Below are 13,719 nucleotides of genomic sequence, written 5' to 3' on the forward strand. Positions count from 1 at the left end.
CTAGCTTCTAAGTTTGTCAAGGGAAGAGATATCCTTGATTTCTGAGTTGAGCTTTGGGCTTTTAGAAGTATGAATCATCCAAAGAAATAATCTTGTCCTTAATTCTACAAGCATGTATCCTGCCACAAGGATTAAACATGTACTATTTTTTATGTTCTCTGTACTTAGTTTGAAATAAATGTTTATTTCCTACAAGCTTAGAAAAAAAAGGCCTACTTGATTAACTGCTTTTTTACAGTTTATGAGAACCATAATTCATTTTTCCTAGAGTCAGTGTAGCTGCTAATAAAAAATGGTTGCCCATCCTTGGATCTTATGAGCCCTGATCCAGTTTCCCAAAAATTGTTATTATTAATTCAACAACCACACAAACTGATTACTCAGATTTAGGTAGGATTCAAGATCTAAAAACAACCATGGCAGTAAATGCCTCTTTTCTAAATGAAATTTCACACAAGCCAGATGGGAATGTAGGTATAAAAATGGTGTGAAAAACGCTGGAATGGCAGCAATAAAGGCAAATTGGGAAAAGCAAGAAGTTTGTTTTTTATGTTATGTTTAATAATTTTAAAGAACATATCACAGTCATTTAAAAGGTAACTTTACATTAACAAAAATACGTGCAAATATTTTCAATATATACATGATTTCCTTATTATTTAAGTCTCTTTACAATATCAAAATCTTATTCATAAAAGTTTAAAATATAACAAAATAGGCCTTTAGTTTCAAGTAAAACTTTCAGTGAAGATACAGTTGTAGAGATATTTATTGTTCACAAAAATGCATAGGGAAAGAGCATTCTTAGAACTTATCTGGAAAACTGGACATATATATATATATATAGCTTGCAATGCTCACAAATGGACAATAACCTTTACAAACTCTAATTTACTGTAAAATATATGACTTTGGTATTTTCCTTATAAAAACAAACTGCATATTCCCCCTATTAAACAGAGGCATACTTTTTTTTCCTCAAGATTGTCATTTTAAAGCTAGCTCTTTAGTGCTAGAAAAATACTCCCTAAATAAACAAGTATGTCCTATGCCCAAGATGCAGAAGAAATTTAAAGTCAAGCAAAGGACCTATGGAACATAAAAGAATTCCATACATTACAATATATTTTAGCTCATTCAAGAGGCACTTAAGCAATGCTCTTTGATTTTAACCATTCAGACCTGGCATATAAAGAAAAAATAAAAAATTATTTCAAGAGCACTGGATTTACAGTCAGAAGTCCTGGGTTAACATCCCAGGTCCATTACCTACTATGTCTATGTGACCTTGTGTAGATCATCTAATCTATCTGTCTTCTCTTACCTTGGACAAGATGCTCTCTAAAGTCTATTTCTAGTTCTAACGCTTATAATTATTATTTCTCTTTGCTTTTCAGGAGAAAAACAAGATAGATTCTGCCTTTGGACATTTATGCTTAGCCACCAAACATATGGAAATTTCACACATATATGCTAAGCACAGAATCTTTCAACATGATATATTCTCAATTTGGTGGCTGTGTGCTCGTTTTTTCTCTTAAGTGCAATTTCCTTAAATTCTAGGATGAAAGAAATTCACAGACCCAATTGCATTCCACTATTTTTTTTACAAAACATAATGCATTGGCACTCAGAAATTATTAAGTAAGCATAACAATAATGAAGTTTGTTGTCTAAAAATCTAGATTTTTAAAAATTGTGTGTGTGGATATGTACATACATGTATAAATCTACTGTCTATACAAAAATCCCTTTTTAAAAACTTAGAGCATCTTTAAAGATAGTATTTTCCAAATTTAATAATTTTCAATATTGAATGTTGATATATTTTTTGGTTTTGTATACTATATGTTTAGGATTTACTAAAAGCAAGTTTTTCATATAATGCAAGAAATCTTAAAAACATAATTTTTAATGACAATGTACCTATAAGTGTTAATATAATAGAAGCTTCTTCTGAATTTTAAAGTGCTCACACAATTTTAGAATAGCCTGCACCATTTAACTCAAAATCAAAAAGACTTTTAAAAACAAACATGTAATATGAATATATAGAAATTGCATATGGATACATCCATAAAAATTTCCTTTTAAGCGTGATATAGGTTGACCTAGAAACAGTCATGTTTTTCTTGTTTCAATTGTGATTTAATTAACTGTACATTCCTTAAAATTATCACTCAAAAAAAACATACATAATTCTGTCATTGACTTCTCTTCCCTTCAACTCTCATATACTTCTTTGCATAAGTACCTTTTTATAAGTATATCAGCACAATTTTATAGCTTCTGAATTCTGGTTCAGGCTCTATTCACAGATACTAACATTTCTTTATCATGTGCTAACTTTGTATTTATTAAAGGGGGGAAAAGATTCACTTTGATTATATTACCAAAATAGCTTATCATGTCATTTCCCCTTGGTTGATGAATCAGTATAAATATTTGTGGTCTTTATTTTTTATTGCTTTTGTTTCAGGCAGACCTACCCACAGTGATAAATAAAAAATGGTTACTTTTTTTCTGTGAGTTTCAGATTAATACAAAAAATTAATCATAATCATTTCAAATATATCACTATTACTGATTTTACATTCCCAGACTGGAAATAAATATGCACCCCCTTTAAACTACTAGGAAAGCTACCCCTTTTCATGGAAGAATCTTTACTGCACATTTAGCATATACTCTTAAAATTTGCCTGAACCATTTTTCTCATTAGCCATTCTGTGCAAAACAGAGGCCAAATGTTTATAGACCTGGCTCAATGATAGTCTTAGGAGAAGAAACGCACAGATATTTTTAGAATATGCGATAGAAAACAAATGAGTTTTAAAATTCAAAGAAATAGTCAAGACAGAAAATGCTTGCATAATATAATATTGGTTTGCAAATATTGCCACATAGTCCATAGAGTTGCCAATTCCAATAGCCTTCCATCACGAAGCAAGTTTACGCATTGCCTGCAGAAACAAAGAAAGTTGATAGATAAATCTGAATTCACTGGAATCTACATCTTCTTTTCCTAATTTCCTATTATATAAACTTTATTCAAGTATACTCATTTGTGATACATCTCACAATAGGTATGTTTCTGAAGAGTTAATACAAAATGAATTTTAGTAAATCTAATCACATTATAAATGACACAGGGAAACAAATTATTTAAAGGAACTATGCTGAGTTTACTAAAAGGTGGTTAATGCACTAGATTTATCAGCTTCTTAGCTGATTCCCTTGATACCTGCTTAAAGCAGAAGTATATTGCTTATGCAAATAATATGTATGTATGTAACATGCTTTTTGCCCTCCTTAGCTATCAGTTTTACACTCAGAACAAAGCTGCATCAGATAGTTACATGTAACAATCAGAAATAAAAATTGACTCAACGATTTTAGCCATGGTTTTCTTTAAAAACAAATGAACTCAATTTCATAAGTAAAATTTCAAAAATGGAAGAACTAGCTTGTGGAGTAAGGAGATATTCATTACTGGAACTATATAAGCAGAGTCAGATGACTCCTTGGAATATCTTTTGTAGATATTTCTCTTTGGTCAGTTTCCAATCAGAAACTGTATTTAGTATTATGAATACTTTTCAACTCATTACAAAATAAAGTGATTTATTTGAAAAAAATAATCATACCTCATCCTGTACATCAAGACCATCTTCAATCATCTCTCTGTCCATTAATTCAAGAGGATCTTTATATTCTTGTATCAGATGAATCTTACAAAGAGAATAAAGTTTAATACTCACTGAGCACGTAATTACTCATTCTAATAACCTAGTTAATTTTGCTGCTAAAGACATGACTGAAGAGCTATAAATTCACACATAAATAATGAAGATAAACTGGAAAAGTTAGAAGTGGGTTTAGCCATCATTGAGGCACTGTAGTGAGATAGACATGTAGGGAAAAGGTTATTGTATCCTTTAGTCTACAGCAAATTTTGCTTAAATAACACTTAGTAAAAAACCAAGAAGTACATAGTCAATAACAAGTATTTAATATGAATACTTGCCACAATGCCAAGAAGGATAATAAAGATGCAAACAAAGATGCCCTTAAAACAGGGATAAGGTCTGAGGAATACAGTTCTGATTAAAAGTAAGCTCATTGAGACATATAATCTGTTCCTTAAACAAATTTAGTAAGGATAGGAGAATTAAAAACAGGATTCGGGATGCAGAGATTATATAATATACCTGTCTTCTTAAAGATAGACCAAACTAAAGATTTTTTTCAGAGTCCAGATCCCCTATGTATTTAGTGGGAAAGTTCACAAAATATGGAAGCTCTTTAAAAAAGTGGACTTCTTTTATTTTGGAAAAACAATATCAAATCTGAACAGTCCCTTATGTTTCTTCCCACCTGGGCTATGTGATAGTAGACCCTTTTTGAGCTCATTTCTAATTTAATCCAAATAAAAGATATTTTAACTCCATCTTCATTTATATTTTAACTATCTGCAAACCTGAATTTCACATGAATTCTTCTGAGAAGGCAATATATGATTGATGCCCAGTTTTTTAAACACATATGGTTAAACATAGCACATTGAATCTCAGTGTCTTATTTGAGCAAATGGTTTCCATAAGCTTTATACCTCTTTCAAAGAAAGGCACAGGAATTAAACATTTACCTTTTCCAAGATAGGGTCTTCTGCAGTTTGAGTTTTCATTTGACTCTGTATATATAACACAGCATCATGAACAGTCAGGAAGAACATGTCCTTTATAATATTATCTTCATAAAAGCCACATTGCTCCAGCTTTGCTATCACATGGTCTTTGAATGAAATATAAAAAAGAAAAACATTTAAGTTAAAAGTAATGAGAGTACATCTCCATACCACCAAAGCAGATTATTAATATATTCTTGCCTCTGATAACAAGTCAATACATATATCCAAACTTGTATTTCCAAGGAAACAAGTATATTTTTCAAACATTGACCAGAAATAAAACTTTACATAGCTTACATGAATGTAATTCTTTGCATGTCAATTCTTTCATTAGAAAGTAAGCCCATTTAGGGTAGGGATCATATTTTTGCCTTTTTTTGGTATTCCCCCCAGGGCTTAGCACAGCACTTTGTACCTCGTAAGCATTTAATAAATACTTGTTGACTGGCAGTAGTCCTAAAAATAATTACACATACTCTCACATTCTCTCTCAAAACAAAAACATAGCCTTTGAGCTGGAAAAGTATGTACTTCCTGCCTAAAGATAATGAATGTTTGATATGTGGGATGATTCTTTGAAAAGGGAAGGACTGTAAGAATATTAAAGATAATTATGATGATGGAAAAAACAGAACAACAAATACTTTTAAGAAAATAAAATATTTTATTAATCAACAAGCATTAAGTGCTTACTATACACCAGGTACTGTATTAAGTTCTGAAGATACAAAGAAATGAGAAAAAACACTCCCTGCCTTCTTCCAATGTGATTACACAACATGTAAATAGGTAAGTCTTTACAAAACACAAAATATGTACTTACACTCTCCTAACACGTGATGTTTATGCAGTACCAAGCCCAATTAGTACCGAGCTTATTGCTTATTGCTCTAATATTGACTTTTCACACAGAAACCGTGATACATTTTTTTCTGACCAAAAACATTCTTTCCTAAGCTTTTCTTCTCCTTTATGAACACTACATTCAATAATTCAATGTATATATATATATATATATATATATATATATATATATACACATATATATATTAGCTCTCTGTACAAATTTAGCATAATTATATAATGCTTTCTTAATACTTTTTAATTATATAGTGCTTTCTTAATATTTTTTGTTTGCTTCCTATGTGATCAAGACTCCTGCCCAATTAAGTTCCCTCATCCCACTGAAAGGAATTATGGCATGTAAAGGGCTGGAACAGAAAAATATTGACGAAACTGCAAATCAGCCATGCCTCTAGTGACCAACTATGTACCTCAGATTTTAAGTTTGCTTTTGCAATATCTCTTCTTCCAGAAACAGCAAAAGAACACAAAAAAACTGCACCACTTCATCATAACTTACAGGCTCACTCCATAATAACTTACAAGCTGCAACCCTTGTGATGCCCACTTTCACAAGCAAACTTCAGGTCTGTGTCAAGGTAAAAGGCCATATTTATTGTACATCTTCTGCTGCAGTAGGAGCTGTGAGTAGAGAAGGGCTGGTCTGAGTCACTTCTAACCCCTTCACCTGCCCCACCCCCTTCCGCGGGGCCTCCAGCCCTGAGGCTTCAGGTGGAGCAGCAGCCCGGGGCCCTAGACCTTGACTCTAGCTCCTGGATCTCGAGCGTCCCCCTTGGCCGAAACAGCTTTTACAGGAGGTTGGTTTTTTCTTTGCTCCTTTTTCCAGCCTATTTCTTGATTTTGGACTTTGTTAGAGTCGGACTCTGCTCCCTTCTAGAGAAGGGGGATACAGGGAGCGGGGAAGTGTCTGGCTCGAGCTCAGTGCTTGGATGTCCTCCTACTGCTCTCAGATTCAGTCTGGATTTTTTCAGCACTCCCCAAGTGACCCACGTTCAGGAAAGTCTGCCCTGCTCTCTGGTCTGAGCTCTGCAACTTCTCGACTCAAGAGCGAGTCTCTTGGCTTGGACGGGGTTGAGTTTCAATTAAGAGTCTTGCTGGAGGTTTTATGGTCAGACGGCCTGACCGCTGCTTCCCCTTTGGTCAGACACATTCCTGCTTATTGCACTGCAGGCTTGTGGGCTGGGCTGTCAGGTCCAGCTGAGGAGCAGCTCTGCTCCCGGCTCCGGACCTCACGCCGTGCTCAGCGCGCAGCTAGCTCGCTGCAAACTAACTGCTCCTTCCACCTCTGCATCTGGAATCCAGAACTAGGTAACGAGCAACAGTTTCCAGGTGCATTTGCTCCCACTTCTAACTCCTGATATCTTTCTGCCCTAAGACTTCCTGCTCAGACTCCTTTTTCTTTGCTCTACACTGCTGGCCAGACCTCCCCTTTTGTTTGTGTCTCACTCCATCATCTTGCCTCCATTCTGAGACCATCTAACTATACTACTTTATATGTATATATAATGCATATATTAATATATTTATGATATATATTATATATGTATTCAATATTTTATATTAATGTGAATTAATAGAAAATAATAAATATAAGGAGCAGCTAGGTGGCACAGTGGATAGAGCACCAGTCCTGAAGTCAGAAGGACCCAAGTTCAAATGTGATCTCAGACATTTAACACTTCCTAGCTGTGTGATTCTGGGAAAATCACTTAACCCCAATAGCCTCAGCTTAAAAAAGATAATAATTACTATTATTACATAAATAGATATTATATAAATATATAAAATATATTGTATATATTATATATAAATATATATATAACCAAAACTATACTACTTTTTAAAGAATTATGGTACTTTTTTAATGTAACACTGACAAAGCTTTTGAGCACCATGCTCTTAACTCCATTTCCTCCATAGGTTCTTAATGCATAATTTTCCACAGTGAAGAGCTTTTGGAGAACACATTCATTATAGCAAAATTGCCTGTATATTCTTCCCCCACAAAATATTATAAGGTTCTTGAGAGCTGGGCCCATGTCTTCTACTTCTTATGTATTACTATAGAATAAAAACTGCATTGAATATAGAACAAAAAAAGTATACATGTTAACTAGAGAGAAATATGGTAGAGGAGAAGAAAAAGTAGATTATTTCATATCAAAAGTGCCCCTGTCCCAAGAAAAACCTCTTCAAAATAAAGCTTTTCTTCAAAGAGAGTCTGGGGAATGAGGAGAAATATATTCATTCGATGGGAAGGCCATCCCTGCCCACATTTCACCCGTTTATAAGTTCTTATTCTTGAAATCCATTCACCAGAACATGAGTTTCAGTGCAATTCCAACACTACACATTCAAAAAGGTACTCACATAGACAAAATTTCCAAATTCCAGGGGGGCTGAGATATATGCACACATACATTGACTTACCTTTAAGTGAAGCAAAGTATACATTCACATCAATTCTTTGGAACTCTTTTACAATCTGAAAAGAAAGGGGAATTTTTCAATGCTGATGTAAATTCATACATGGTTCTTATGGGGGTGAATTAACATAGACACATTTCTATAGAATCAAAGTACTGTATGGTTCCAAAAAGTTCCACAAATAAATAATTCTTGGAAAGATAGGAAACCTAGGAAAGATAACTGATTTAATGAATGACAAGTAGGATGCAAAAAGATATTGGAATGTTAAAAAACTGAACAGATAAAAGTTAATAAGGATAAATGTAATATCTTGCTCAAGAATTTTACTTTACAAAAATAATTTTTAAAATTAAAAAAAAATTTCTCTACAAACACAAGATAGATAAATCAGGGCCACACATCAATTCTTCTGGAAAAGTTCTAGAAATCTTAGTGGATACAAGTCAGTAATGTGATACATCAGTTAAAAATAACAATGGCTTGAGTTTCACAAAGAGGAATACCATTTCTTGGAAAAGGGAGGTAATATTCCTTCTGAACTTCATCCTGCTCAGGTGATATCTTGAGTGCTATGGTCCCTCTTGAACACTTTATTTTAGAATGGGTTAATAATAATTAGAAAAGTATGGAGAGCTTTCATAGGAAGGGCAACCAGGATGCAAAACACTTCAAATTCATGTTATATGGAAATTGTTGAAGGAACTGAGCATATTTAATCTTGAGAAAAGGGTTTTATATTGGACCTAAGTATTTAAAAAATTTATCATCTGGAAGTGGGATTATTAAACTGCAACTATCCTTTTCATCTCCATCTCCTGATTTCTCTGGCTTCCTGGCTAAGTTCCCAAATTCTTAAAGAAGCCTTAACCAACTATGCCCAAAGGGCTATAAAACTGCACACTCTTTGATCCAGCAGAGTATCTCCTGGATCTGTTTCCCAAAGAGATCTTAAAGGAGGGAAAGGGACCCACATGTGCAAAAATGTTTGTAGCAGCCCTTTTTGTAGTGGTAAGAAACTGGAAACTGAGTGGAGGCTGAATAAATTATGATATATGATATATGTATAATAGAATACTATTATTCAATAAGAAGTGACAAATAGGCTTATTTCAGAAAAACCTGAAAAGACTTAGAATAACTGATGCTGAGTGAAATTAGCAGAACCAGCAAGATCATGTGATGATCAACTATGAAAGACTTAGCTTTTCTCAGCAATACAATGATTGAAGACAATTCCAATAGACTTAGGATGGAAAATGCCATCCACATCCAGAGTAAGAACTGTGGAGACTGAAGATTGATTACTATTTTACCTTTTTTGTTTATTTTTTTGTGGTTTTCCTCTTTTGTTTAGATTTTTCTTTCACATAACTAATATAGAAATATGTTTAAAATGATTATACATGTATAATCTATATCAGATTGCTTGCTGTCTTGGAGAGAAAGGAGGGAAAGTAGAGAGAAGAAAAAAAATTTGGAACTCAATCTTACAAAAGTGATGTTGAAAACTATCTTTACATGTAATTTAAAAAAATAAACTACTATTAATTGAAAAAGAAAAAAATAAGCTTTTCCAAGTCCTTCTCAAATCACTAATATGCTTTCTCTCTGAAATTTCCCCACCACCCCAATTTATCTTGTATATATCTTATTTGCACATAGTTGCTTGCATATTGCCTTCTCCATTAGATGCCAAGCTCCTTGAGAGCAAGTATAATTTTTGCCTTTGTATTACCTGTACTCAGCACTTAGTAAACATTTAATGAAAACTAATTGACTGATTAACTGCCTGAATCCAGCAGGTGAAAAGTAGGAGCAATGGAAGTAACCCAAAGTCAAATTTAGGCTTGATAAGTGAAAAACTTCCTAACAGAGCTGTTCCAAACTTGAATGGATAGCCTCAGAAGGCAGTAAAGCTCTTGCTGGGTATGTTGCTATAGGCATTTTTTTCATTAGATGTATGGAAAGTATGGGTAGGACTGGATGGCCACTAAAATCTACGCCAGATGTGAAATTTGGTGATTCCAGTATGTTTTCAGATTAAAGAAATTTACACAGGCAATGGGACTTTAAGTAAATATATAGATAGTGGTAGACCTTTTGGAGTGAGTATCATGCTGAGGGGTGATCAATTTTCTTTATATAACCTACACTGATGGAAGGAGAGATAGCAGCTCAGAGTGTTTTTGTTTTTGTTTTGTTTTTTGCAGTTGTATGTTTAGACATTTATCTGTAATGTTTAATAAGTATGACTAATATATATATATAATATATATGTAATAAACAAGTGTTTAGCAACTAGCTCTCTGAAAATATTCATACACTTTAAACTTTAATCTACATTATTAACTTTTTCTTCACTTTCTTAAGTTTGGACTATCAGCAAAATAATAATTCAAGTCCTGATTTGTAGTACTTGTCAATTTCCAAGATGTAAATGTTCAGCCAAAAAAACTGATAATTGCCTTTTCCAGGCAAGAACGAGTAATTTCCAACAAAACTCTTTTGATAATAAGTAAATGTTAACTTATACTTTAACATATTTAACATGTATTGGTTAACCTGCCATCTGGGGGAAGGGGTAGGGGGAAGGAAGAGAAAGTTGGAACAAAAGGTTTTGCAATTGTCAATGCGAAAAATTACCCATGCATATATCTTGTAAATAAAAAGCTATTTAAAAAAAGATAATAAATAAATGTTTTTGAAAAACAAAAATATATTTTTTTACTCCCTTTTTTCTGAAAGGTCAACTAACATTAAGGCTAACTATATGTTTTATGTGTATGTTTTTATGTGTTTTGGTTTTTTTCCCATAGAATAAAAAGCTTTCTTCAGCTGGCTCATACTTAATATATAGAAATGTACTGAAAAAAAAATCAGTTTTAGTGTACCTTTTCATTTCTGTGAAATCATTCCCCTCTTCTAGCACATAATGCTAAAATAATCTTCCTAAAGCTAAAATTGACCATGTCACTGTGCCATTCAACAATCCATACTGCTTCTAAAATAATCTGCAAACTAGTAAGCATCTGAGCCCAGAATTGAACTCAGGTCCTCCTGATTCCAGTTCTGGTGTTAGCTGCCCCTGGTGTGTTCCTTTGCAAAGGCTCTCCCTTGTTCCTGGAATATATTTCTTTTTCACTGTAATTTTTAGAGTCCCTGGTTTCCCATCAATACTCAAACTCCACTTCCTGTAGGAAGGCTTTCCTGATTCTATTTGCTCCTCCCACCCTTATTAAGTTATCTTCTTTTTACTCATCTGTAGAACTGTGATATTCCCTCTGTAGAATGTAATATGTAGTCCCAACACCTAGCACAGTATCTTGCACATTGAAAAACATTTAATAAAGTCAATTGAATTCTAGCTGAACCAGAGCTCACCTCATATTCATGTTTATATCACTATTTATTGCTTGAACTTCGACCTAAGTTATCTTTCCACCTGGATTTCAGACTTTTTGCCCATCATAAAATCTAATGCTCATTTAATTTCTTAATCTGTGGCCTTCCTACCTGGATTTCTGATCTCCTATCTATTTCTGCCCTTTGATAATTAATTGCATGCTCTTCAACTCTTTTCTTGATTTATTACTTGTTCTGATATCAAATTGTTCTGAAAACTGTTTTTCATTAGTATCTGGCCCTCTAAATCCTAGATAATCTTCATCTTGCTACTCTCCACATAAAAAGTAGTCCCAGTGACTCTTTTCAACAATGAGATAATTGAGGCCAGTTTCAATGATCTTGTGATGAAGAGAGCCATCTACACCCAGAGAGAAGAACTAAGTGTGGATCACAACATAGCATTTTCACCCTTTTTATTGTTTGCTTGCATTTTGTTTTCTTTCACATTTTTTCCTTTTTAATCTGATTTTTCTTGTGCAGCAAGATAATTTTATATATATATATATTGGATTTAACATATTATTTTTATTTTTTCCCTTTTTTTATTAAAGCTTTTTATTTTAAAAACATATGCATGGGTAATTTTTTCAACATTGACCCTTGCAAAGCCTTGTGTTCCAGACTTTCCCCTTCTTTCTCCTACCCCTTCCTCTAGATGGCAGGTAATCAAATACACATTAAATATGTTAAAATATATAGTAAATCCAATATATGTATACATATTTATGCAGTTACCTTGCTGCATAGGAAAAAATGGATCAAGAAGGAAAAAAAAATGAGAAAGAAAACAAACAGACAACAACAGAAAGAATGAAAATGCTATTAACATATTTTAAAAACACATTTAACATACATATTGGATTACTTGCCGTTCAGGAGAGAGGGTCGAGAAAAAGGAGGGAAAAATTTGGAACACAAGGTTTTGCAAGGATCAAGTTGCTTGCAGAATTTTAAAGCTTGAAAAACTGCTGGAGGCCATTTAGTCCTTGTAAATGGTCTTTTTACAAATAAGGAAAGTGAGGTCAAGAGATCAAGTGATTTGTCCAAGCTCACATGGCTAAGCAGAGTGCAGGGCTGGGATATGAACCCAGGTTTTCAGATTCTGAATGCAGGGTTCCTTTTACTCTATCACAGATTCCCAAGCTCCACATTAATGAATCAGCTGAAAATTGTATGCAAACCAGTAGCTAGGATGTTTTGTACAAATTAAAGAAAACTTTACCATTCGTAAAGATTTCACTGCAACAATATCCAAGAAGGACACTGCTCCAAAATCCAGGATCAGGCTGTGAATGGGGACTTTGGGAACATTCACTTTGACAGGAAGCTCGGAATTCCAGTCTACTCGGATCTCTACTTCCTTAGTTGGGATGTCCAAGTCTTCCGGGACTTCTGGATCTTCATCAGGCTCAAAACCTTGATTTATGGCACAAGCATCGCTGACAATGCCGTTCTAAGCAATAAAGCAATTCCAAGAACATTGCATGTAAGTTTCTTTGCAAAGTTGTTTCAAATAAATTTAAGAGAAATAAAAGTAAGAGAATGGAATAATACTTTAAGCAAAAGCAAAATATTTTACAAACACTGTCTGATTTGACTCTCACAAGTCCCATTTGTCAGCTGAATCGAACCACTGTCATAATCTCAGTCCCTACCTTCCTGGTGAGCTTTAGTGCCTCCAGATTATCTGAGATTACAGTCCCACTTTCAGCCCAGCCATCATGTCGAGAGGCAACCTTTGGGGCAGGTTGTACAGCCTCTGTCTCCTCAGTGGCCACAACGGCTGAAGACCCAGAAAATTCCTATTGGCAAAGCCCATGGCACTTTCAAATGGCTCTACACCCAAAATGAATGATTTTTTAAAAAAATGTGTTACCATTTTATTTTCTTTCTCATTTTTTTTTTCAGTATGATTTGATTTCCCTTGTGAAGCAAAATAATTGTATAAACATGTTTGCATATTTGCAAATGCATATTTCTACTATGTTTACCATATGACTACCTACCATCTAGGAGAGGGAGGTGGGCGAAGGTGGGGAAAATTGGAACACAAGGTTTTGCAAGGGTTAATGTCACAGAATTTATCTATCCATGCATAAGTTTTGAAAAATAAAAAGCTTTAATAAAAAAAAAATCATGACCAACCACTTTGCCACTGAGCTCTAAGACCACATTATCTTTCTATCTGACTTGTAACTGAAACCTTCTACATGCTGTCTCCATCAAAAAGTGACCTCATGGGCAGAGATTATCTTATTTTTCTTTGTGCCTCCAGTGCTTTGTACATAGTAAACATTTAATAACTACTTCTTGGTTCATTCATTCATTAC

General features: G+C 33.8%; 1 protein-coding gene across 1 annotated transcript in view; it reads right to left on the minus strand.

Moving 5' to 3' along the window:
• Positions 1-539: 539 nt before the first annotated feature.
• SLC26A4 (solute carrier family 26 member 4) overlaps positions 540-13,719 on the minus strand; it is a 55,418-nt gene continuing 42,238 nt past the window's right edge. The window contains exons 16-20 of the mRNA XM_052001326.1: positions 12,612-12,842; positions 7,985-8,039; positions 4,649-4,794; positions 3,648-3,731; positions 540-2,963 (exon numbers count right to left, since the gene is read on the minus strand). Of these exons, the coding sequence (XP_051857286.1) occupies positions 2,940-2,963; positions 3,648-3,731; positions 4,649-4,794; positions 7,985-8,039; positions 12,612-12,842 (540 nt within the window). The 3' untranslated portion in view covers positions 540-2,939. The remainder of the gene's footprint in view (positions 2,964-3,647; positions 3,732-4,648; positions 4,795-7,984; positions 8,040-12,611; positions 12,843-13,719) is intronic.

Source organism: Antechinus flavipes, chromosome 5 (assembly GCF_016432865.1).
Source record: "Antechinus flavipes isolate AdamAnt ecotype Samford, QLD, Australia chromosome 5, AdamAnt_v2, whole genome shotgun sequence".
In the NCBI taxonomy this organism is placed as follows: domain Eukaryota; kingdom Metazoa; phylum Chordata; class Mammalia; order Dasyuromorphia; family Dasyuridae; genus Antechinus; species Antechinus flavipes.